This window comes from Temnothorax americanus, unplaced genomic scaffold (assembly GCF_048541705.1).
Source record: "Temnothorax americanus isolate GAGA-0224 unplaced genomic scaffold, ASM4854170v1 Scaffold36, whole genome shotgun sequence".
Classification (NCBI taxonomy): domain Eukaryota; kingdom Metazoa; phylum Arthropoda; class Insecta; order Hymenoptera; family Formicidae; genus Temnothorax; species Temnothorax americanus.
This window is the reverse complement of record NW_027509505.1, coordinates 1705001-1732031: the sequence shown is the minus strand read 5'-3', so window position 1 is coordinate 1732031 and position 27031 is coordinate 1705001. Positions and strand designations below refer to the sequence as shown.

The 27031-nt window shown below is 36.7% G+C and overlaps 2 protein-coding genes and 1 pseudogene across 4 annotated transcripts in view; 2 read left to right on the top strand and 1 right to left on the bottom strand.

Moving 5' to 3' along the window:
* Window positions 1-372: 372 nt before the first annotated feature.
* On the top strand, window positions 373-3691 carry LOC143901706 (glycosaminoglycan xylosylkinase). The gene is made up of 6 exons (XM_077414156.1): window positions 373-531; window positions 1225-1593; window positions 1941-2241; window positions 2448-2716; window positions 2850-3076; window positions 3331-3691. The coding sequence occupies exons 2-6, from the start codon at window positions 1225-1227 to the stop codon at window positions 3557-3559; spliced, it is 1395 nt and encodes a 464-aa protein (XP_077270282.1). The 5' UTR covers window positions 373-531; the 3' UTR covers window positions 3560-3691.
* Window positions 3692-3822: 131 nt separating this feature from the next.
* On the top strand, window positions 3823-5523 carry LOC143901713 (endonuclease G, mitochondrial-like; annotated as a pseudogene). The gene is made up of 4 exons (XR_013258167.1): window positions 3823-4365; window positions 4504-4745; window positions 4966-5146; window positions 5426-5523. The product of XR_013258167.1 is annotated as an endonuclease G, mitochondrial-like (transcript).
* The window catches only part of Crb (cell polarity complex component crumbs), a 35976-nt gene continuing 14150 nt past the window's right edge, over window positions 5206-27031 (bottom strand). Inside the window, exons 3-20 of one of the 2 annotated variants that reach the window (XM_077414130.1) lie at window positions 21148-21518; window positions 20677-20857; window positions 19774-19947; window positions 18358-18685; window positions 17494-17954; window positions 16893-17134; window positions 16456-16681; window positions 15529-15992; window positions 15149-15420; window positions 14474-14876; window positions 13607-14083; window positions 12673-13425; window positions 11588-12398; window positions 10938-11310; window positions 10085-10403; window positions 9455-9772; window positions 9058-9153; window positions 5206-8756 (exon numbers count right to left, since the gene is read on the bottom strand). In XM_077414130.1, coding sequence (XP_077270256.1) covers window positions 8520-8756; window positions 9058-9153; window positions 9455-9772; window positions 10085-10403; window positions 10938-11310; window positions 11588-12398; window positions 12673-13425; window positions 13607-14083; window positions 14474-14876; window positions 15149-15420; window positions 15529-15992; window positions 16456-16681; window positions 16893-17134; window positions 17494-17954; window positions 18358-18685; window positions 19774-19947; window positions 20677-20857; window positions 21148-21518 — 6506 coding nt within the window. In that variant the 3' untranslated portion in view covers window positions 5206-8519. The remainder of the gene's footprint in view (window positions 8757-9057; window positions 9154-9454; window positions 9773-10084; window positions 10404-10937; window positions 11311-11587; window positions 12399-12672; window positions 13426-13606; window positions 14084-14473; window positions 14877-15148; window positions 15421-15528; window positions 15993-16455; window positions 16682-16892; window positions 17135-17493; window positions 17955-18357; window positions 18686-19773; window positions 19948-20676; window positions 20858-21147; window positions 21519-27031) is intronic. The other variant, XM_077414131.1, reaches the window with a different exon arrangement.

Below are 27031 nucleotides of genomic sequence, written 5' to 3'. Positions count from 1 at the left end.
TCAAGTCTCTCAAAGTGAGCGAAAGCTGAGTTCGCCTCTTCGACTATCTCATAGAGAAGGAAAAAAACCTTATTTATATTTCATAGATAGAATCGTATTTTGTAGAAGATATTCGTATTGTTGAGTAATTAATTATTATTTTTTTAAATTTCTGTGAAAAATTTTTTTAACGACATAAAAAAGTAAGAGTAATCAAAATTGAATTTTTAAAATGAATGTTTCTGCAAAGAAAACTTATGCATTTCTTGTTTAATTTATCAAAAATATATTTTCGGAAAAGAACTTTCGCAAAAACGCGTAATTAGTTGCACTGTACCACGTTCAATCTGGTGAGGTCATATTAGTCACAGTATAGTCTGTAGCTAGTCTGTATTCTGTAGTCACATTGGTGAGAGTGGTGAGAGAGGTGAGTAAAAATGGCGCCGATGCCCGGACGCGGATGAGACGTCGGTAGGGTCGGCGGCAATCGACGAAGGATGAGACAGACGCGAGTTACCAGGTGACAGCGGACGCGTGGCCAATTGCTTCGAGGTGAAGATGTGATCAAAATTAACGTTGTCACGTGTTACCATGTTTGTTGAAAATGCGGCCAATGCGCCGGATATCGGTCGTTTGGTCGTTCGAATAAGTTTTATAGATCTCTTATTAAGAATTACAGTGTGTTTGGTTTTATTAGAGTCCACGTGTATCTATATAAATTATGATCCAGCTGGAGACTCGGTTAATTATAAATAACGATAACTATATCGAAGCTGGGTCACGAACGTCAACGAATGTCACGAAGTCGCCATAATGCCACAAGCAGAAATTGCGTAATATACGGTCGCCGATATGACGCGGGAAATTTTGTTCTTAGCTCTTTAATATAAAAAAGAAAATGAAAAACTTATGTTCACATTAATTTTATTAGTTTTAGAAAATTACCTGTTGTAATGTCCTAATTATCATTAAGGCAGTTAGTGCTCCTTAAAAGGATTTCAATTATTGAAAATTAAATTATTGAGAGATATATATATATGTAATCTTTTGACGAATTTGATCTGGCATAAAAATTATTATTTAATTTAGTGATTAATTACAGTAATTTTGATGAGAGTGATCTGTTAAATAATTGAGATTGAAATAAATTGATGGTGACTTGTAATTTTAAATATTATTTACAATTAAAAAATTATTACATGATAAAATCGTGAGATTATATATACAAATTCATAAAAATTGCAGATGATTGGCCGACGTTGCACTCTTTTCGCCTTGAGCATCCTCTTGATCTTGGTCCTCAGCGTGAACATCTACTTTATCCGAATGATCGTCGAGAGTTCTTCCTCGCATAGGACGTACGCCAAAAATTTACCGGAACCGAAACCCAGGCAAGATCCCTCCACGTCTTCGCGATCCAGTGAAAAAGATTTGCCGCAATTGAGGTCAATCGCAAAGGATATCGGCGAGAGGCTCAAGGAAGAGATTCGCACGCTCCCCTCCAAATATTTTAAACAGAACACCAGCTACACTCTCGTTCTTGAACGGTTGCTAGCCGAGCTAACGATAATGCCGAATGTCCGCGAAGATATCTGGAATATTCCCAATAATAATGTTAGTTAAAAAAATCTCAAGTGTTTCACATTTCTTAATAAATAAGAGATTTAATAAAAATTTATATGTAATGTTGCATTAAAAAGAATAGAAAGAAATAATCTCTGTTATCTCTAATAATACATTTAAATTTATCTTAATTGTATGTTATTCGAGACGAGTTTGCTTCTGATCTTCCTGTTTCTAAAATACTTGGATTTTTTTCATCTCTCAATCAATTTTGAAGAATAGGAGGACGTTCTGTTAATTTACAATTATATTTTTATAATGTATTTGATCAAGAGACAAATTCAAGAAATAAAGTGTAAATATAATTAAGTATAAATATTATTTTGTGATATGCATAGTGGCCAGATGCACATCAACTGATTCCGCCGGCAGCACCGGAGCTGGGGACTATTTTGGAAGTTTTGCGGAGATCTAGAGTGGTCCGTGCGGATAACGCTCCATTGGGTACACAGCTGAAGCTTATGCTCAATCTCGAGAACGACGTGAAAGCATTATTTAAGCCACAATGGTACTCCAGACACGCTATTATACACGGACCAGTGTACCATGGCAAGGATCGCCACAATGCTGAAGTGGTGGCTTTTCATTTATCATCCTTGCTGGCATTGCGAAGAGTACCACTCGCCGTTATGCGAAAACGTATGTTAAAGTTGAACAAAATGACAAGACTTGAAAAAGATCCATGTAATAATGATATTTCTGTTTATTTTTTAATAGATATCTTACTTGAATTTTCAAGAATTTGCAATAAAAACTTTAATTAATTATAATTACTTTTTTCCAATAAACTATAATCGGAATTTTTTGTTGTAAATTGATGAAATAAGGAATGTACACTCTCGTAGTTGATCTAAAAGAAGAGGTTGGCAACCGCGCGACGCCGGCACTATACGCAACTATGTATCAAGAGGGTAACGATACGTGCCTATATGGCGTTTGTCATTATTGTTCTCCATCCGATCCCGTCTGTGGAACGGGGGATGTATTGGAGGGTGCCCTCATCTTTTGGCTTCCGCGATACTTAAGACTGGTCAAGCATCGTCATCCTTGGCAGCGGACTTATAAAAGAAACAAACTTGCTGCGTGGGAAATAGATGAGGGCTATTGTGATAAAGTATTATTATATTGCTTAGATTATAAAAATATGTATAAAAATAAATTTAAATATAATAAAATATATGAAGTTGAGAAAACGCCATTATAAATAACATTCGATGTCGAAAATTTGTAATTGATTTGTCTTTTAGGTAAAAGACTCAAAGGCTTATTCACCGCAATCGTCGAGTAGGCTCTTGGATTTGATCGACACAGCGATCTTCGACTTCCTTATGGATAATGGTGATCGGCATCATTATGAACTTGCGCAGAATAATTTTCATAATCCCGCAGTGCTGCTGATCGATAATGGAAAAAGTTTAAGCAATCCTGATGTGGATCACCTCGACATTCTAGCGCCTCTCTACCAGTGCTGCATGTGAGTATAATCTGTTACTTACTGCGAAAATTATGCAAATTGAAGAACATGCCGAGTACTTAACGTACCTTATTGATTTTTTGCAAAATTTGAAATTTGAAATTCCTGAAGGGCTTGTTAAAGCTATCTTATAAATTTTTCTTTGGAAATTGTCTCTTCTTTAATTACTGCGCTCAGGAACTATGTAGAAAATGGTAGAAAAAAAAAATAAAAAAAAAACTGAAAAAAATTGTATTTCATGAACTTTATTCCAGGATTCACAAAACGATGTGGGATAGGTTGCGACTGTTTAGTGGTGGCTCTTTAAGCATCGCATTAGGTAGACTTCTTGTACATGAAGCTGAAATGTCAAATGTTTCTCCACTCATCACAGAGGCGCACTTAAGTGCCATGAATAGAAGACTGCTTACCATTTACGCCGTAGTAGAAAATTGCCTGAAGAAAAAGAAGTACATTTCTAATGTAATTCTAGATCATCGGTAGTCCAAGAACAATTCTTAGGATGAGTCAAAGTTATATATAAAAATGTAAACGTTTCTTGTAAAAAGTAGATAGATATGAACATTTATTATCTAATTAAAAACTAATAAGATAATAAAATTAATAAATAAATTATATGGAAGACATTCCAAGCAGAAAAATTAAAATAAGTGTTTTTTTGTAAAAAGAGAGAGAAAGAGATTATAAGAAAAATATAAAATATATAAAAATATCTAATTTAAGCTTCTTTTAAACATCTTGTTTTGGTAATTAAAAAAGAAATTTTATAATTATTGTCATCGACCATCACAAGGGTGTCGCAGGTGGGATTAAGGATGATTAAAGATTAACTAACCCCCCCTTTATATATCATTGGAAATTACAAACAATTTGCAATGCTGGAAGCTGGCACCAATAACAATAACAAATAATTTGATGCTTGACAAATTTATTGGCATGTGATGATTTAGTAATAAATAATCTGGTCGCATCAAGTATGAAAGGAATTAATTCAGTAACTTGTCGACGCATAGAAATTTTGCTGAATTGTTTCTAACACCGTTGTTGCGTTAAAAGTTCTAACGATCGTACTGAATATTGATAATATTGCGGCAGATTATGAAATTTGGTTTTCCCGGATTGGATCATGTCAGGTCCTACGGGGATTTTGTGCTCTCTTACGACAGGCGAAACAGAGTTGCTCATTGGGTGTTTGAACACTTGACCAAGGAAAGGTTGCAGTACAACAAGGAAGCGGATCGTTCCAAGTGCGAATTCAAACCCGATCAGAGTATACACCCTTTCTTCAGGTGAAAAAATATAATATTTCTAATATATAATTATCTCTCAGATTCCTTAGAAATCTGAAAGAGAAAGTTTGCTAATTTAATTTAATAGACTAAATTGATCTGAGATTAATTAAGTCTTAATTTTGACGATGTCAACAGATCAGAGAATACATCAGACTACAAAGGAAGCGGCTATGATCGTGGTCATCTGGCGGCGGCTGGAAATCACAAGTGAATCAGAAACACATGGAGCAAACTTTCTTCCTCACTAATATGGCACTACAGGTCGGAAAGGGCTTCAATAGAGATTTCTGGAACAGGTTGGAGAAACACGTTCGGAAAATTGACAAATGTGTACAAGGACGTTTACGTGTGCACACGGGACCGTTGTACCTTCCTAAGTGCGTTTGCTTGCTGGCAGTTTCCAGTTTTCCTTTGAATCTTGTCTATTTTTATATTATTATGGGCCGGTATATCACAGTCTCCGATTAACGTGATTCTCCGCGTAAACTCACTCTTCGTCTCTTTCTAGGGGGACAGTTAGAAAGAGATGCAGAGTGAGTTTACGCGGAGAATCACGTTAATCGGAGACTGTGATACCGGCCCTATATGCATTTATAGAAGAGAAACTGATGGAAAGAAATATGTGCGTTATGAGGTGATAGGCGCGAATCATGTGGCGGTGCCTACGCACTTTTACAAGGTGATCGTCGGCGAAACCAACGACGGCAAGCTCGAAATGGAAGCTTTTGTGATGCCGAATACGCCGATTGACGATAACGCGCCGCTCACTAATTTTCAGGTACTACTTTGCATTTCAAGAAATTATAAAATGTAGAAATGATATTAAACTATGTAGGATACATTTTGTATCTATAAATATGTATTTAAGTGTATCGCAATATAAACGTAATTAAATTATCAATACAATTGCTTATTAATTGGAAGCAAATATTAAAATTAAACGTATTGAAATAATTGCATGAGTGTAAAAAATAAGCGATGTGTATGAAATTTATTCAATGTATAACAAGATATAATAAATTTATATTATAAGAATCTGATCAATTTTTTTTAACAGGTGCCACCAGACAGCATCGAACGCGCTGCCGGGTTTTATTCTTTGACAAAATATCGCGCAATAAATTAAGCAAAGTGAACGGCAAGAACACGGGCTAGATTTGAGACGACTGCTCAATTCAATCCATTCCCTTTTCCTAACCGATAGAAAATTCCCACGTTTCAGATATTCAGATTGTAAAGAGTTTTATTTTCTGACGCACCATCGATCGTATATTTAAATCTAGTCGATTATTTTTTAGCTCATTGTAGTACATATTATAATTTATACACGTTTTATCAATCACGATGTTTTATATTATTCATACGTACTATGTATTATTTTAGCTGCTCTGTATTTTATCGAATAATAAAGATACAGAGAGATATTTGTCGATTGTGTTAATCAATTCATTTGTTTATACATGCGTTTATTGATTTTGTACATTTAGTCGTCCACTTGGAGTCGCTATACCTACTTGTGTAACGCACTGTATTGCATATCTTCGACTCGATCATACCGAATAAAACGCTCAAATCTATCGTATTTATTCTCTCGACTCATACATCCCGAGAATTTAGATATATTTACCGCGAAATAAAAATTATGTGTATAAATTTTAGATACGATAGCGTTTGAAATGAGCGAAAACGGAACAGTTATTAATTTGCCTGAACTATATACATATTCGAATAATTTTTACATATTTTGGCATTGACAAAATTGATTAAAAAAGATGTCATTTATACAATTTACTTTTTTCAAATATATAAATATGGAATGTGTATATATATTCGGTATGTTACATATATATATCTGAATTTTTCGTTATTTCTCTTATTTCAGACGCTCGGAACTCAGTCTTGAACACAAATGCTTTATAAATGAAAAATCAAACGCTTATAAAATCGCAAGATGATTTTTACAGAGTAAAATCTTATAATATAAGATATCGCCTCGTCGCTACTTTGGTCGTGGTATAAGTACGTATCGATTAATACGTTTGTTATCGTTAAATATCTACTTAATAGTCATATAAAATCCTAAATATGATAAAGTCGTTAATAATCTTTTCGGCTTACAAGCTATGTCTATGTACAAAATTAACAGGCGCGTAATAATGTGAGTTTTTCCGTGCGCGTTCAGAGTTTTCCTTTCTTACGCTGATATCGGAAACGCTCGACAGTATCGACGTTTTTTTTACAATAAGTCTAAATATGTGTCGCTGTTTGACAATTATTAAGACTTAACATATATAATTCCTGCGAAGATAGGCAAATTAAAAGGGAACTTTATTGTAATTAAATTAATAAAAAATCTAAACTAAAATTGTATTGAAGAAACTACGTTAAAATTGAAATTGAAATAGAATTCTGTTCTATTCATCTTATTGAACCTCTGATGAGAAGTTTAGAAATAAATGGTATTAAAAATGAGATAGGAATCGAAACGAGTTAAAATTGGAGAAAAAATCAAATAGATTGAATAAAAAAATAATTAAAATTAAATTTCAAAGAGAAAGTTATTATTAAATTATTAAAATTTAATTAGAGGAAAGCAAATAATCAAGGCAATAAGGAATTGAGAATTTGAATCTTTATATAAAGAGTTTTTGAAAATTTACACACAGATTATGTAATTTTCCTTTAATTCACCTATTCTTTTGCAAGTGTAAGAACATTATGCATTATTCTCGAGATCTCGAGTGTGTTTAAGTCGTAAGCTTTTTTGGAATATCGTCCTGCTTGCTTCCTCTGTTTCTTCTCGTCCATCGATATTGCATGCATCGCAGCTTATAAATAATATCTCTTTAAGTAGAGTATAGATTAGGCACTAAAATGGACGGGTCTGTTTGCTCGGATTCGCCTCCTTCGAGTATTGCTTAACGTCTTAAGGACACTTCTGAGAGCTTTAAGTACACTTCATTATAATCTACGTGATTTATTTTACGCGTGTCGTTTACAGGGTGTCCCAGAGAAACAGAGAGAGAGAGAGAGAGAGAGAGAGAGAGAGAGAGAGAGAGAGAGAGAGAGAGAGAGAGAGAGAGAGAGAGAGAGAGAGAGAGAGAGAGAGAGAGAGAGAGAGAGAGGAAGGCATAGATCACGTTTTTACTCGATAAAACCTTTTTATTCGAGCATTATTTGATGCTAAAATATTTTTTTCCTTTGCCTTTTGATTCTTAGAATTCTTAAATTTAGAATCTGTGGATTTTTTTAGATTCTTAGCTTTTGGAGCTTGCCGAATCTTTAGAATCATTGAACTTCTAAATCCTCGAATTCTCGAATCTCAGAACATCATCATTGGTCCCTCGAATTCAACTAAAAGAATTACTATCCTTAAAATATGATTTTAAAATACAAATTGTTTAGAAAATATACTCATGCATGTAATGAATATATTCTTTCTCCGAGACACTCTATACATTGCTCAGAAAGCTCGAAACAAAACGTTGATTTTATTAGGTTCCAACATAATGTCAAGTTTTTAAATCTACTTGAATGATAATCATCCTCCCTCGGGAGGATTGTCAAACAATGTGTCGTTGCAAAAATGTGTTATTAAATTTATTGCTAATCTTAGAATCATTGCTTATACGATTCTCTCACAGGCAATAAATTAAAAGGACTTGATGGAAATTTTCTAATCGATTTTTAAAGGATCTGAAATTTAATCTCTAACAATAAATTCATTCCTTCCTTCTAATTCGTCTATTTTTTTGTAACGACGAAACAGTGAGGACTAGAAGACGCGATTAGTAATCGTTTCACGTCATCGACTTGACTGTTCGTCGAGCGATCTGCGTGCTTTCAGTCGAAAATCTTCGCAATGATGAATCACATTTTCGGAAGACTAGGCTATGCAAATAACCTTCGATATATGGAAAGATTTAAACTTTGTAAAAAATCTGCAGCTAATTGTAAGCAAAATTATGAGCAAAGAAATTCATAATTAAATAGATTGATTATAAATTTAATTAAAAATAAATAAATAATACTATTTCATTCTTATTATCTTTCTTTCGCACAAAACGGAATCTGCTCTTTCAAAAAACAACTTCCACGTATCGAAATTCACCCGCATCGCACCTAATTATGTCCTTCCGACTGTCATTCGATTAGATCAATCTCTCCTCCGGTGGAGGCTTCATTACATTATCCATCTCCACTCTCGGATTGCTAAACTCCTGAGCACTCGGACTGTACGTGCCACGTGTTGCACGTTTTTTCCTTGCCATCATGAAGAGCGCTACAAGGGATCCGATGGCAATCAGGAGAAGACAGCCCACGATCGGGCCTACGATTACCATTATGTCGAGGGCTTGGTTGCCTAAGCCTAAATAATTATTTTCCGGCTGAAAAATAGAAAATATGAAAAATATTTATTACTGATATATATAAAAGTAGATCACTTTATTGGTATATATTTATTGATAGGTATATTATAATTATATGGAATAATATACTTTGCAGAATTACTTCTAATAATTACTTTTAATATTTGCTTAACTATATTGTATTTTGTATAGAATGACAATACTCTCTGTAAATATTCTGCATATTTTGATTGATTGTGATGAGATACATCATTGGCAAATTAATAAATTTCGCAATTTGTGTACATGACCTAAAATCTTTTCCCAAATTTTATCTTACCTCTGTACAATTTCGTCCCGTGTAATCAGGAGTGCATCGACATATGTATCCGCCATCGTCGGCGCATTCGCATGTGCCACCGTTGTGGCAGAAACCCTAAATAGAAAATCGAAACAAGGGGATTGAGTAGAAACAAAATACGAATAATTATGAAATTTCTTTTTACTTTAATTTTTATTATTGTAACTTTAATGAGGACTCGTAAAATTTTATTTTCTATTAAATCTCCCCAATTTTTTCTGACAGCTTATCGCTCTTAATCCCTACACCAATAAGTTTGTCATTAAAAAAATTTTTCATTTATCAAACTTTAGCAATCTCTTTTCCATGTGACTTATCTCAATCGCGCTCTTTTACGTTTTTATTTTCTCGACATATGAGAGATTAAAGAACTCACCTCCTGACAGGGATTCTCCATGCCGCAATTGTAGCCGCAATAACCGTCGTCACAGTTACACTGATAGATACCAGGTAGATTCTCGCATTTACCGTGTCCGCAATCGATCTCCAAATCCTGACACTCGTCTACGTCGATGGAACAATCGACCCCGGTATATCCGGTGCCTTGGCAGTCGCATCTGAAATTGTTCACTCCGTCGTAGCACTTGCCGTCGTTCTTGCAGGGCACATTGCCTTCAGAATCCGGTGCGCAGTCATCGATGTTGGTCTCGCAGGTCATACCGGAGTAACCGAGGGGACAGATGCATTTCGGAATCTATTTTACATTAATAAAATAATTACATTAATAATAATTGATGTGCGCAATGATTAAGCGATACGAAGAAATCTTTGAGAGTTAAAAATTATAAGACTGTGAATTCCAAATGTAAATTAAAATTCAAAGATTTTCGAAACTTGTAGAATTTAAGTTAAAAATTTTGAAGGTCCAGGAACTCAAAGATCCTAGAATCCAAAAATATAGGACTTGAGAAACTTAATTATTTTTAATGAGGGATCTTTCAAACTCTGGATCTTAGAACATGAAAATATAAAAATAATATAATAGTGAGATAGAGAAATTATATACCTGATTATATAGGAATTGGCATCTGCCCCCGTTTTCGCACTTCCTTTTGATGCAATAGGGCGTGTCACAGGTTGGGCCGTCGTAGCCGGGCATGCAGTTACAGGTGAAGTTGTCACTCGTCTTTGGATTCGTCACGTTCATGCAGGTCGCGCCGTTCTTGCACGGCTCGTTCTCGCAGGTGATCAGCCGGAAGCTTTCGCACAGTTCGCCGGTGAATTGATCGGGGCACTCACACCTGAACAAGCCCGGCAGATTCACGCATACGCCATCGTGTTGACACGGACTCAGCGTTACGCACTCGTTGATGTCGCTATCGCATCTGTAACCAGATAGGAAAGGAACTCGATAAGAGAAAGAGTCATATAATTTCTTCTTAATCGTTAGAGAATACAGTTTTATGGAATTTATCTTAGTGCTGTTGTGATTATGAGATATGTATGTGTGTGTAATTTTCTGATCTAATATGATAAGTAGATAAAGATGATTTAGAGATTTTTTAATATATATATAATATTGTCCTATATATACAAAACATACGATTGTATCAACTGACATTGACGTCAATTAATTATAAATTTATTATTGATAATATATAGATAATATTATGTTTTTATTATCAATTAATATTTATTAATTATAGTTAATATCTTGTTTGTTGATTAAGTGTATCATAAATATATACAAAATCAATTTTTTTTAAGTCTAATTATATATACAAAAATCATCCGTTAAAAAAATAATATTATATGATTTTATAAAATAACTTTGCTGTAATAATAGTAACGAAAAATATTAATTCCTTCTTGTACACAAAAGCTTAAGTATTAATTTAAAGAAAAAACAATATACTCACAGCCATCCCTGCCAGCCATTCTTACACACACAAGTGTAATTGGCGATACCATCGACGCAAGTCGCACCGTTCTGGCATTTGTTGTCGACGCATTCGTCGATATTAAAAGAGCAGTCATCCTCGGCATAACCCGCGGGACACTCGCATACGTAGCTGTTGACCTTATCGAAGCAATAACCATCGTTCTTGCAATCCGTATCGAAGCACAGTTGGCAACCGATACTGTCGCGATGAGTGGCGTTGTCGTTACCCTGCAACTCCAGGAACTCCAATGGGGTGAAATTCGCGTTCTGATAAACCTCTTCGTACGTAAAGTAGTGTAACAACATGCTACCGATACGTACTTCGCCGAGGCAACCCTTAAACGGTTCTCCTGAATGCAAAGAATAAAGAAATGATTCTTTGATTCCAAGAAAAAGCGACAGAGAGAAAGAGTTAATTTTACGGAGATCGTGATTGAAAGTTGTATATAGATTGAAGAATAAGGATTGAGAATTGAGATTGAAAAATTCTCAAATTTTCAAAGAGAAAGATCGGAGTTCACGTAATGGAAATACGTTCTATTAAAAATAATATATATGTAAAGAAATACAGACAACATGATGACATTTAAAGCTAACTAAAAAACTCTATCAAAATGTTATACGCACCGGATATCATACTATGCGGGGGCATAGCGGTCGTTAGCCTGTGCTCATTATAATCCACGCTATTGCCTTCGATTCCATTTCTCTGTCTAAATCCAATAAAATAAGCGTGCCTATCGGATAAGGCACTGGAAGAAAGTCCACCGAGAGTAACTGTTCCTCTCACCAGTAGATCGTACCACAGTTGGAAGCTGAAGTTGTGACCTACGTGAGGCTGCTCTTCAGTAGGATTAGCGTAACCGCATTCCACAGAATTGTTGTTTAGTCTGATGAGCAGAGAAGTCCAGTTCCCGTCGGGTTGGCTCTTACCAAAGGCGACGATACCCTGGCTCTCTAGATCGAGCCGCCAGGACACAGTGACGGTGTCCCTGAAAACGGACACGGTGAAATGTTGGTCACCCATATGAGGCGTCATGTGAAGCACCGTGCCACCGGTGTTAGATCGATAAGTGATCTCGATGGTGTCGAGTGGTAGGTCACTGGCAGCATCCGTAGCGCGACCATACGCGTACGTGAAGGCAGTGGAAACACCGTCGAAGGTCGCATTGGCGATGCACTCGTAACCATCGTCGAGATTCTGGCAACGTGAACCCGTCGGGCAGTCTTGCAATTGACAAAATTCCATCTCCTGGCAGGTTTTGCCGGTGTAACCGCGCGGGCACTGGCACCAGAAGTCGTTCCACGTTACGTGACACGTGCCATTATGATTGCATGGACTGCTCACGCATACATCATCCGACACCACGCCTTCGAGGATTTTTTCAGAGTCGAAGGAGACATTGCCGAACTGAACAAGTGCAGGAATATCTTGTGCCTGGAAGAAAATAAGAATTATTTACAAATCTTGAATGAAAGTATATGTTGCTGATATGAAAAAGGCTGAAATGTTACAAAGTTACACAAGTTATACAAAGTTACAAAGGAATAATGTTACACAAAATCCAAATCATAAAATTCAGAATTTGAAGAAACACGCACATCTCATATGTATGTGTATGTATTTGCTTAAATCTATTACTATACACTATATACAGTATAACGCACAGATTATAGAGTTAAACAAAATGTATCAAAAAGAACTTAATCACCTTTAGCGGGAAGAATTCTACAACCATCGTTCTCGTGCCATTTGAGATCTGCACGTCTTGGATAATGCCCTTGAAGTTAATTTGCGGCACTTGTTGCACTTCCATCTGCCTGCTATCGACTTGACGAATGTATCGCGATGCCTGAGGTAGTCCTCCTAGATAAAGAATGGTCACGTTCAGGTCTCCCGTGGCACTGATGGTCTTACGGAAGTATTCGGTGCCGTTGATCTTCACTTGGATGAGGGTAACGTTTCTCGCTACTTGAATCAGATGGTTGTTTCCATCGTTAAGCTTCACGCCGCCGACGGTGTAGGCCTCCGTGCCGTTAAACTGGATTCTGACAAGCAGTTCCCCGCCCTCCAATTGCGCCGCAATGTAGGTCTTTTCTTGGGGCTTTTGATCGACTTGAGAATCCGGTTCCGTGCCCAGATAGAAAATATCACCGTAGCTCTCCCGTGTGCGGATGAACATAGAGATGTCGACGACCGAGCTGACGGTACGTCTGACAGCGTCGCTAACTCTTACGGTCACGTAACCATTCGTGATATTCTCGTAGCCGAAAGTAGCGGCTGTCATGTTGTACTGACAGGTGTGACCGAGATAAGGACGCTCGCACTTGCAATAGAAGTCGCGCCAACGATCGGTACAATGGCCGCCGTTCTTACAAGGATTAGGTAAGCACTGAGCTTCGCGAGGACAGCCCGATTCCACATCCTCCATGTATACGGTTTTCGACGTGGTGCCGGAGTAAACCTATATAAAATCAATTTTGGAGACGTGAAACGTTGTTATAGAAATTATGAAGGCGTCGCAGTTTATATGAGTTTGAGATTTTGTCAGGTGGAAAAATGGTGTAGATTGACAATAAAAAGTGAGAATTTGAGAGTAATAGAGTTGAGACTTGAAAAATAAATTAACAAACAGATCGACGTACCCATTCGCCGTTGATGACGACGTCTTCCATACAGCCGACGAAGAAAGTGAACGAGGGTAAGCGGGACAGTCTTCTCAGAAAGCTGAAGGAGCTGATGTGACTCCCACCTACAAAAGTCGTAGGGAAGGATGTGTGATTCGATGAATTGGAGCCTTCGTTCGGACTGATGGGGTAAATAGTCTGTTCCTCGTTGGCCGAAAGAACGAGATGAGTCGCGTTGATCGCCACGAAGGCCTTCTGCCAGTTGGAGTCATTGAGTCCACTACCGACGAAGACTCCATCCCACTTATTCAATATACTAGAGTGTATATTGAGTTTGCCGTTTACCAACTGGAGAATATAAATGGTCACACCCCTACCGATCGCTAGGAGACCATTCGGCAGGGTAGTCCTGAAGCGAAATTGGATATCGTAGCCCTCATCGCGCGTCGTGTTTACTAAGACGTACGAGCTGCCGCTTAGAGACATCGTCGTCACCTGTGAATTCGAAATAACAGTATTCTTTAAGATGTTTATCAAATTGTTTATACAAGCGGAACACGTTTACGCACCTCCTTCCGCCAGAAGCGCTTCAGAAAGAGTTAACGCGAGTGCGATAAAGCGTAATTAAGCGTAAATGATATACATATATTTTTGTGTTGAAAAATCAATGATTGTTTAATTATTAGAAGTTTCTTCAGGTATAATAAAAATAGAAAAATTGTGTGAATTAAATAGAAATTGTATTAAATATTTAAAAATTTGCGAGTTATAAAGATGTTTGCGGGGCAATAATTCCAAGGAAATAGTGTGCTTGTGAAAACTTAAAATTATATTATTTAAAGTTATTAAAAAAATATTTACTTCGTAAGAAATATAAATACTCACATAATCGCAAACTTCGCCATGGTAGCCGTTGGGGCAGGTGCAGTTGAACTTGTGGATGGTCTCATCGACTAGGTAGGGCCAGCAAGTGCCACCGTTCTGGCAGGCATTGCCCTGACATCCCATCAGCTTCACCGAGCAATTTTTGCCACCGTACTCCGGCTCGCAGGTACAAAAATAGTCGGCTTTAGCGTCGGTGCACACTCCATGCTCGCAGGGATTGTATCTCTTGCACTCGTCAATCTCGTGTTGGCAGTGATCTCCTTCGTAGCCCTCGTCACACTCGCAGGTGTAACCGCCGATACGATCCATACATGTACCTGGACCGCAGGGATTGCTCTCACACTCGTTGATGTTTACCTCACAATTCTTACCGGTGACACCTTGCACGCAGAGGCACTCATACCTATCATAGATTTCAAGAACTTATTCCTTTACATCGGATGAAACGTGTGAGGTATTTTGTAAGAGTCACAGATTTCAAGTCATTTTCTTAATCACTAACGTTAAATATACATTTTACGTAGAATTTCTGAATAAAATTAAAGTAAAATAAGGTCTACTCACAAAATTAATGGCGAAATTAATAGAGAAATAAAGAAAACGGTGTCTAAATTTTTAGGAAAGCAAGGAAAACTATAATAAGAATAATTAAAAGATTTATTTTTAAAGACTTACCCGCTGGCATTGGCGTAACTGAACTCCTGAGTGAAGATCGCAGGTAAGTTCAGGGCTTCGCTCTTGTAAAGGTCTTTGTTTGATCGCTCAAGGCAAGTGCCATTGTACTGACAGGGCGAACTCTCACATTCATTCACGTCCACTTCGCAGTTCTTACCAGTGTAACCGGCATAGCATTGACATTTGTAACTCTTGATGTCGTCCAGACATAGCCCGCCATTTACACACGGTCCCGACAAACATTCGTCGATATTATTTTCGCAATGAGGACCCTTAAAAATCAGAGTTAAAATAATTTTAGATTATAATTAAAAAATTAGATTTAATAAAACTACTTCTTACTTTAAATTAGATTATATGTATATTAATTAAGATTCTACCTCGAAACCGGTATCACTGCAGTCGCATGTGTAGTCGTTTACACCATCGATGCACTTTCCTTGATTCATGCAGGGTGACGATTCGCATTCGTCGACGTTGATCTCGCAATTAGCACCGAGGAAACCCGCCGGGCACACACACATGTACGATGCTATACTGTTTACGCACTGCGCCCCATTGTGGCACGGGTCGCTGTCGCACTCGTTCACGTCTATCTCGCAGGTCTTGCCGGTGTAACCGGGTTGACATATACATTGAAACATGTTGATGCCATCGAGACACGTAGCATTATTCTTGCATGGGCCGCACAAACACTCATCGATGTTGATGTCACAATGATCACCGGAGAAGCCCGGCCGGCAGAAGCAATTGTAGCCACCATCGGTATTGATACAAATCCCATTGTTGCACAGGGAATTACCGTGCAACTCACACTCGTTCACATCAAGCTCACAATACTGACCTGCAGGTAATATTTAATGAATGTAATTCTCTCTCAATTTTTGTAAAAAAGTCTTTGAAATTTTATATTCCATTTTTCTGACAATACAAATAAGTTACAAAAATCTCTTTTTCTAATAAGTACAAGTGCATACTAAAGTAATTCGATCTCTAATGCGCAAATATAAAACTATAAAACTAAATTAATATAACAGTAAATCATAACCATCATAATTAAATTTAAAAAATGTAATTAGGCAAAAATAATTAAAACGATAAAGTATGCCAGAATAATTTAAATTGCAATTTTATGTGTTTTAAAATGATATAAAAATAATATGAATTAAAAATTAAATTATAAAGAATAATAAATTAAATGAGTAAAATAATTACTAGAAATTATATGTTTCAAAATAATTCTTGAAAGTTTTTGAAATTCTTGATTAATTTGACGAGTTATTCTATTGCCTTAAATTCGACGATACCTTGAAAGCCTTCTGCACACTGGCACTCGAAGCCGTGCTCGCCGAGGTCGATGCACGTGCTGTTATGGTCGCACGGTTTTGTCGCACAGTGATCTACAATCAACGTGCAATTCGGATCTCTGTAGCCCTCGGGGCATTTGCATTCGTAACCAGCGATCCCGTCAACGCAAACCTTATCATCCGGACACACCACGCCAATGCAATCGTCAATATTCACGTTGCACACCTTGAATCATATCGTGTTCAATTTAATTACATTTGCATTTCGGCATCGAAATCTCTCTTGTATAACGTAAAATCTATACATCTTATATAAATAAAAATTATAAGTAAATAGTTAAAATGGATTAGATATATATGTATATATAACATATAAAAATTCAAATTAGATTTTTTAAATATAATATTTATATATTTATTACAATGTATTACAATACCTTGCCCTCGAAACCGTGCGGACATTCACAAACAAATTCTCTCTTTGATCTTGGCATCAGCGTACAGGTACCATTATTCTGACAAGGATTTGCGACGCATGCATCGTATTCCCGTTCGCAATTATCACCCACGAAATCTCTGGTGCAGTTACAGGTGTATCCATTGACACGGTCGATGCAGGTACCACCATTTTGGCATGGCTGCGATAGGCACTCGTCTACGTCGATCTGGCAGTTCTTTCCTGCAAAAGCATCGCTCTCTTTTAGACAGAAAATTCTAGGCGTTTTAAAAAACCATTAATATAATTAATATAGAAATAATTAAAAATAGTTCTCATTTACGGTTAAATTATGACTATTTTCTTGTTTCGCTGAAGAAATAAAGAAATGTGTAAAAAAAGACAATTATAATTAAAATAATTATAGAGAAATATGAATATAAAAATTATATTTATATAAAGAAAGAGAGCATTTATAAGCTTGTGATACATATCAAATGGGCGACTTCTCATCTACATACGTAAAGTGTCAATGTTTTAGGATAATTTCACAGCAACGGAGCAAGTGAAATGCTGTTAATTTTAATCGTAATTAATTTTACCTCTCCATTTAGACGGGCAGGTGCAGCTGAAACCATCTCTGCCGCTGGTACAAGTGCCACCGTTGGCGCAGGGGTTGCTGGCGCAATAGTTGACAGTGCAATTAGGAGGATTACCCATGAAACCGGGATTGCAGACACATTGAGGTCCATGAGCATCCTCCACGCAGATGCTGTTAGGTGGACAGGCCGCGTTTTCGCAGAGGCCCCTCAGCTCGCAATGGCGACCCATGAATCCTGGGAGGCATTCGCAGTGGTAAGTGCCGACCTCGTCAACACATTCGCCGCCGTTGGCACAGGGTTCGGACAAGCACTCGTTCAAGTTAAACTCGCAGTTCTGACCCTCAAAGCCCGCCGAACAATGGCAGAGGTAGGAACCGTAATAATCATAGCATACGCCGTTGTTCTGACACGGGTTCGGCTGACACTCGTCGATGTCCACGTCGCAGTTGATGCCCTCATAGCTGAGGAAAAGAAATGGAAAAGCGTTTGAGATGTACGAAAAAAAAAATCTAAGAATCTATGCACTACTATGCAGTATTATTACACTCTCGTGGGATTTGAGATCTCTTGAAATTTGAAATAGATGGAATTTAAAACCCTTAAAATTCATAATCCATGAGATTGATATTTTACAAAATTTAAGATTAATAGAAATGTAATAATTTTAGAACATGTATTAAATCTATGATCTAGAATATGTATAGTCATGCGAGAATTTGCAGAATAATAAATCATCTTTGTAAAAGATTTAAAAATCTCCAATTAATAATCCGCGAAGACAAAAAAATTGATGAACAATGCTGAAGATGCGAATCACGTAGACTGCAATTTAAAGTTTAATTTCAGCTTCTTGAAGAGACTCACCCGGTGCTGTTACATCTGCAGGTATAATTATTGATCCCGTCGATGCAGATGCCATCGTTCTTGCACGGATTCGAAGCGCATTCGTTAATATTATTTTCGCAATTCTTTCCGGTCCAACCAGCCTGACACTGGCATTTGTACTCGCTGTCTGTTAGCGCTATACAAATGCCGTCGTTTCTACACGGATTCTGTTCACATAATCGTACGCCCAGTTGAGATTCGCAAAAGCCGCCAGTAAATCCGGGCTTGCAACTGCAACTGAAGTCACCGCGCGCATCTTCGCTACAGATACCGCCGTTACGACAAGGTCCGTTCTGACAGGGTGAGCCTGAGAAAAAAATTCGATTTTTTGTTAAAGATATTTCCTTAGAGAGATGAAGTCGACGAATATGAAAGATGAGGTGATATTAATTGCGTAACATTGATTGATTAATTGCATGCACAAGTGAGAGAACCCTTTTTTAAATTATATTTATTATACCTATAATTATATATCTGTAATAATAAATAATTAATTGTTGGTAAAATTACAAAATATAGATAGACGAAAAAACAAAACTGTTAAAAATAAATGTTAAGTGTTCTACATTTAGTTTGAGTGGAGAGAGAATATAACTCTGGCGTTTGTCTTTTATACTTATATATTTGCACATTTAACTATAAGTAATTTTTCGCAAAGCAACTTATCTTGCTTAACTTTGAAGCAATTTTCTCGAGAAACGGTGTCGTTCAAAGAAGGAAAAAGATAGCACGGCAATAGTTATTTAAAGTAATTGAGCGAGCGTGATTTTTTGAAGCAAATGTCTGAATGCGAGGGAAAAAGCGTTTCTAAAAGTTTCTACAGATTGTCTCAAATCAAAGCAGAACAGATCCACATTTACGATGTGCGAGAACTAGTGGGGAAAGACAACGCAGATTTCACACCCATTTATCTCACGACGATGTAATGATATATTAATAAATTTTATTAACCTCTTATAAGGGAAAATACGTTAGTATTAAATATTCAAATCTAAATAAAAATATATGAAAAATTTCTCATAGATATATTTTGTTCTGCGACGATTACCTATATACAGAGCAGTGCTCGAGAAATATGACTTATTAAATTGTACTTAAAAGGAAAATAATCTTCCGGCGGTCAACTTTTCATTCATATTTTAATTCTCAATTTATATTTCAATCTGTGTATATAAAATGTTTAATTTAAATCTTAATTTTTAATTTTGCAATATTTTTATAAAATGTTTTTGTGAAACTGGGGGAGCAAATCTACGATAAGACAATATCTTCTCATCACGGTGCAATTATACGTGACGTAATATTGCCGTTTAACGCGCGCGTCGGGTATGAATCCGCTCGCCCCACATATACGCGCCGTAAACCCTGCATATTCAAGATATCGACGAAGTCTACCATTGTCAATCTCGCAGTTGTTGCCGGAGTATCGGGCGTAACAGCGGCACTCGTAGCGATTCTGCCGCGACACGCATTTACCGTGCATCATGCATGGCTCGTTGTGGCAGAAATCCATAGTGGGGGCCGTAGCAGCAGGTGCCCCTGTGCTACCCCCGTGGCCCTTCGTTCCACCTGAAAATTTTTAGTTTTTCACAAAACTCACATGCAATGTGTGCATTTTTCTCAGAAAAAACACGTGCGACTTTTAAAATACTTTTTTTTTCTCTCTTGCCCCTCTTCTCCCCTTTCTTCCTTCTTGTCGTAATCTAGTTCTACATAAAAATAATGCAAAAGATTTGCAAAAAATATCATGATAAATCTGTTCCCAGAAGAAGGGATAAAAAACGATAGAAAAATTTGGAGCAAAAGTCTTTCCGTTTCTAATTCTGAGACGAAACTGCGAATACATGTTACATTTAATAACTATATTAATAAAATATATGGATGATCTCAAATGGAAAAAGGAGAAATCTTTGATAACACGATAAGATAAAAAAATTAAACAAATTTAAGAAAAACTATCCTAAAAATTCTTGTTCTTCTCTAATTTGTTCATTTATCTCATGATACAGCCTACTGTTATCATTGGATCATAAATAGATAGCCTATAAGAGGTCATCTATAAGAGTGTTTTATTTGCGACGAGCATGGTATCGATCTATCATTGCAAGGTAATCCACTCGATGATTTACCAGACTTACCTAATAACTCTAGCCTAAGAGTGTTCTATTTATTTGTATAGCAACTACGCTATCGATCTAGCATACTCATGTGTGATTACTCAACGCTTATCGGTGCAAGAATACTCTATGATAAATTTAAAGAAAAAATTATTCCAGTAAAAGAGTTATGGATTCTTACATCCTTTGGTATCCAACGGGCATGGTCCGAAAACGGCCCCGTTATTGACGCTGTTGTTGAAGAGAATCCCGGGCCCTTGCAAAACGCAACCTTTGAACCCTTCGCCGACTATGAGCGAACTGTTCACGTCATAATCGGGAAGCGTTAGGATGGCGGAATTGTAAGTCGCATTCGCAACCATCTAAAAAAAACGTTTCTATACATCTATGCCTTTCTTAAAAATTAAGATTGACTTAGCACATTTCGATCTTTGTATAAATAAATATTCAAAATCTATTAAGTTAATGCTTATTTTGGTAAATATCTAAAGTGATGAATTTTTTTAACAAGCACGGTTTATAAAACCTTTGGAAATACAGTATTATTGTATTTTGGAGATATTATATAAAATATTAAAGATTTAATTTTGTATATCTTGTATTTAATTATATCTCTGTTGTGTATGAACTTGTATCTTTAATCAGAACTTACCTGTGTGTGCCCCGCGGCATTTAGGGTGAGATTGCCAAGCCTAAAGAGCAGATTGACGTTGTGCCAGGCGTTGTTGAGCAACCTGGCGTTTAGTCTGGCTCCATACCTCTGCTGATCGACCACAGCCACGAAGAGCAGTCCCTCGGGTGTCACCTCGAGACTAATCGAATTGTCATCGTACTTCTGTAGGAATAGTCGACCGGGTTCGCACGTGCGGAAACTGAGGCCGCTGTGACGGTGCACCGATACAAAGGAGTTCAATTTCAGGAATGCCGAGCCGTTGAAGTAGGCCTCGCGAGGATGCTCCTCATAATTTTGATGTCTGGAATTCTGGGGAGTTTCCTGAGTGATAGTCAATAGAGTGGCCAGGACTGCAACACAGAAAAGTCCGTTAGGAAGTCTGACGTGAAAGGTCTTTAAATCAGAGCAATGTTCGTTTAACGTTATAGTTTTTGCAGATCTCGTGGATTTTATAGATCATTAGTCATACGGTTCATCGATCCTGGTTATTGTGGTCATCGCGAATACAGATTCTTAATTCTTGAAATATTACAAATGTACATTTGATTTTAATTCTTTTTAATAAAAAAATTCTTAACAAGAATTTGAGGCCAACTATTGTTATGCCGGCCGTGTTTATCAAATTTACATTTATAAATAATATATATATATATATAATCAAACATTTCTTTAAATTGAAATTATAAATGTTGTTAATTTACTAATAAAAGCAGAGAAGCTAGACAGTAGGCTTTATATAAAAGTTTAAAAAATTGTTCTCTATATAATCTGATTTTTCGTTTCTTTTCAATATATCAGTTCTTTTTCTCATGATATTGCATGATATTGCATGAGGGCGAATTCTTTGTATAACGGTTCGTTCGTAATCTGAGTTATCTCTATAATCTTTTGAACAGGTGAAGCGAATTAGAGAGGGAGAAGAGAGAGAGAGAGAGAGAGAGAGAGAGAGAGAGAGAAAGAGAGGAGAGGAAGAAAAAAAAGGAAAAGAGAGACTGCCTTATTACGAGTTCACTCTAATTTTCATTATCGGTTACGGCCGCAATATGTCACTAGATAGGTGCTGATACATGCATTATCAGCGAGAGTGTTTAATATCTTTTGTCGTTTATACCGCAGACCGTATAATCGGTGAACAAGTTTTTTAACGTTTTTATAACATTAGCTTTTGTTTTAATTAACGTTTTTTGTAACACTAAAAATAAAATAAAATTAAATAGAATAAAACATTATTTCTACCATTTGCGTGCATATTTTTTTGGGACTTGTTCAATATATTAACCCCATTTTATTTAAATGTAGTTAAATAAAATATGTTTTAAGTCTTTTATGAATAAATTAAATATATATGGAACCGTTTGAATTCTCTTAATCTTTGTTGATCTTTGCTTGATAAAACCACTCATTCAAGTCATTCTCCGAAACGGGCTCAGCACTCGCGAGCGAGATTGGCCACGAGAAAAGCGCGATTTATCACTGCGAGCACACACGACGTGTTACATAACGCCTCTCTCTGCGTGCCATTATCTCCAAGGATGAACTATGATTTTGTCATGAACGCTTCGCGCTTATACGCGTGAGAAAGGACTCGCTCGTATTCATTCACGTGTAAAATTTACATATGGAACCTTGGTCCATGCGTTGTCATTGATTCTTGATTGTGAGCATCTATGTTCTTGTAAATGTAAATCATGCATTTCTTAAATCCTTGACATCAAAAAAAGTCTTATGTAATATATTTTATACAATCTTTTGATACCAGAATGATCATAATATATTTTTAATACTGATTCCATAAAAATTCCAGTAAAATAGATTCTTGATATGAGATTGATAAATTCTTGAGTACAATTTGGCAGATTTTTTCGTACAATTTCTACTCATTCAGAATTTAGATCTTAATTTAAGAGTATCCGTTTTCATAAATGTCGGATGCCGCCAACACTCTTGGATCTTGTATACTACCGAGATTATACACGGATATTCATTTTTATTCTGGTGAAAGAAGGTGCAAAACGATTTTCACCATGCCGCGCGAGCGTGATCTCTTTTCCTCCGAAAAGGATAGTCAGTCGTCATCTCGCAAGTACAACCTTACAACGCTGCGTGCGAATGGGAGTCATGCATTATTTATCGGCTGCCATATCGATCCTACTCGCTGTAAGTATAGTGCACTCGGTCTATGGTCGCAGATTCTGAGATATTTACTCTGTAGAAAACTCGAAATCGGAGAACATTGACAAATGAGGACTTGTTATCACGAGTTTACGAAAACCAAGAAATGTGAGGGAATGTATAATTAAGTAAGATCTACGGATCACAAGGATTGGGACCGTAATATTAATAAAAATCCATCGATCTTAAAACCTAATCTATCTTTGATCATAAATTTAGAAATTTAGTTACAAAATCATAAATTAAAAAAAAAGAAAATACTGTTTAGTGTACTTGCAGAGACAAAAATAGAAAAAAATAAACTGTAGGTAATTAAAATATTTTCACGTTCTTTCCTTGATAAAGATTTTAATAATAGTTGTCTTTATTTAGCAACTCGATTTTTGTTGAATATTTTGACGTGACTTTTGGACAAAATTTTGGTTAAAACAGAATTTAATTGAAATAATAGATATTTAAAAAGATGTATTATAGTTTGAAGATCTTGTGGAATATCAATTGTTAGTCACATTACGCCCAAGTTTTTCCGCGATATACGAGCACGCGACACGTCCGAGGAACTCACGCACTCGCGTGTCTCGCATACAAAATGCGTAAAACTTGTTGTTGACTAAGTGTAAACATAAATGGAGGTTCATCGGAGTCGCTTCGATGACGGAATTACCGGAAATTAATCTTCCTGCACGGAACAAATAATGATGCGTTTATCGCGTATAGGAATTGCGGATAATCACGTAGATCCGAGAACTTATAAATTTGCGATTTGCATTGAAAATCTGTTGATCCACGAGAAACAAAATCTAAAATTGGCAGAGACGTAGAATCAAAGATTGTGAAGGTTTGATAACATGAGTCTATGATTTCGTAGATTCAAGATCAATTGTCTAAAAAATCCTTGAATGGTTGTTACATTTCATAAATTTTAAAAACAATTTTTTTTATTATTCAAACAAATCTTCTGATTCGTAGATCCTTGCGTCTGTAAATTACGGAGGACTTTATTGCTTTTAGAAAAAAAAAGATGGACATGCAGTTGACAATTGTCAATTTCCCTAGTGCACGATTAGGTACTCGGTTAAACGTCGCCAAGCATGAACCGCGTAATCACGCGCTCAGCAGTTAGAAATGGAATGATTAATCCGTTAGTCTCGTTACTCTATTTTCGCTTAATGCGATCGACAATCTGAACCGTGGAAATAAGATAACGGCTTTCGTCGCGGGTCGGGAATCACCGCGGGGAACCGAAAACGCGGGTCCCGGTTGGGTGTATCGCGTTCATGACGAATCGCGGACTAATGCAGTACAATCGGCACAATTTGGCGAATTGCCGTTAGAAAGCATAACAGCCTGCATATATACATCATCTGTAAGGATACCGCGGACGCATCCTTACGGGACATCTGTGAGACGACCGCAATCGTTTGGGAAAGTGTGCCGCGTGTTTTAAGAATATCAAGAATATCAGGAAAGAAATACAACAAAAATAGAATGATTAATCCGTTAGTCGGCTAATGCCATTGAATTGTCGGTTAATTTGCTACTAGTCTCTTCACGTCTGGAAAAACATTTGATAACTGTCGATTCAATCTGGACTGCAGTTAAACAGTTTTGCGCTCAATGAGTTGTCGCTCAATATCATGTCGTTTAATAAGGATCGAGTTTGTGAAGCGAGTGATTTAATTGCGCGTATATTTTAGATTAAAGATACGTAATGGCGTAAAAGATTCTCGCTGCAATTAATGAATCAGTGTGTAAAGCAGAGACCCGCATAATATTATCTCTGATGTGATTCAAATAGATATGTAATTTTTTAAGCAATGTACTTTCTAAAGAATAAATTCAAAATTCAAAGTGACACATTTGTTTACTTTCTATTAATTGTTAAGTAACAGCGTATTGGTTGCGTAAAACTGCATTCTTAAATTTATCAACAAATAAAATAGAAATGCGCTACAATATGTTATTTGAATTTCCATATTAATCAATGCAAAGTAATAATACCTGCGCACAAATTATAAGAACATATAAGCTTTAATTAATGCTTTACTTTATAAATGTTTTACAAATTTCTCAACCCCAGAAGTATTATGCGGTAGATAAACTATTGGTAGATAAACAATCTTTGCGTACGAAAATGCGTAACGTAATCATAAGCTATACGCCTTTCGGTCGACGGAATTTTTCACGAAGATACGCACGATATGCTCTCCCTGGCATAAAGTACAGTCCACTTTCTCTCCGAATAAATAGCTTGTCTCTTCTTCACTCTTTCAATTAGAACATGCAAAGCCGAGAGATACTCTCTATACTAGTATCTCTCGGTTTCGTTGGACGCCAAGCACGGATTTAAAACAATCAAATTTAACGTGAAAAAAAATGCATTGCAAATACTTTATGCAATAGACATATGTATATGTAACAATCACGAAAGTACCGATCAAAGTTTTACTCGAGCGAGTCGTTCCACTTTTTAGTTTAATTTAGCCTAATCGAGACTGCGCGCTGCGGTATGGAGCACGACACGCTGTCTCGAAATGCAACGTTTTCCGCTCGGCTCGACGAAGGCGTGGCAATTGTGAGTCAGTCGAGTCGTATAACTCAGCTCTCATAGGTGAATACCGACGAGTTTTGGAATGTATTGTAAAGTCGTACAGGACGATTCGGTGTGGCTGTTTTTACAAAGTCGCACGGAGACGGCGAGGATAATGCCGAGGAAGGAAACTTCTATGAACCATTTCCACTTCGTTGATAAAACCCGTTTCATAGCAATGAATTAAAATTTCTGGCAAATTTTAATATAATTTTAATTAAAAGGCAATCTACATAGATATAATTTTTGGCACAATTATTCACGTAGTCAAAATATTGAAAATAAAATTAATTAAACCTTTGGACTATATGCAACTACAGGTGGATATTAAAAATTAACAAATAGTAATTTTAATAAAATAATTTCTTGGGTAATATTTAATGAAATGTTCTTGATTAAACGTTTTGTCCACGCAGAAATGAGTATCGGTCTCTGCATGGGGAAAGAAAGGAGAGGCGACAAACAGAACTGGTAACTAGAACAGAACTATTGCACGTGGCTATGGCCGAGTTCGCGTTGCAGAGCTTTCGGTTCACTGACACGTGAGAATTCAACGATCGCGTTACGCGCGACGGACGCGAATAAGGAGGTTCCTTTGTCTATTGCGAAATATAGCCACTGGCATTATTATGACAAGGCTGTGATTCTCCGCAGGTAATAGAAACAGTTCTCGTAGTTCTGATTTATGTCAAGAATTGTCCGACAAATTATTATAAGTGTATCCTCGTGCGTAAATCTTAATAAATTATAATAAATAAATATTATATTTTATGTAATTCGTGACGTTTATCAATTTTACATTGACGTGTGCGAAACGTTCTTGACGTTGAAAAAAAACCGATCGACAATTTTTAATTAGAAATATTGTATAATTTAATTATTAAGGAGCGCAACAATCTTGTCATTTACGAAAACGAGAGTATCCGCTTATTGGTCCCGCACGCGTGGAAGCTAATTTCCGAGGTAGGTAAAGGTTTAATCTCCGTATTGTGAGAAATCAGCTTTTCCCGTGAGAGGCGAGCGGCGAGAGGCGAGAGACGAGGAGATGACGGCGCATACACGCCGTTTACGGGAAGTCGGGAATTATGTACGACAGTGTGC

Excerpts from the sequence above, each read along its gene's own strand:
- LOC143901706 (XM_077414156.1), top strand. The coding sequence starts at position 1,225 with ATGATTGGCCGACGTTGCACTCTTTTCGCCTTGAGCATCCTCTTGATC. Across the intron at positions 1,594-1,940 it reads GGAATATTCCCAATAATAAT|TGGCCAGATGCACATCAACT; the intron begins GTTAGTTAAAAA and ends TGATATGCATAG. Across the intron at positions 2,717-2,849 it reads ATGAGGGCTATTGTGATAAA|GTAAAAGACTCAAAGGCTTA; the intron begins GTATTATTATAT and ends TTTGTCTTTTAG.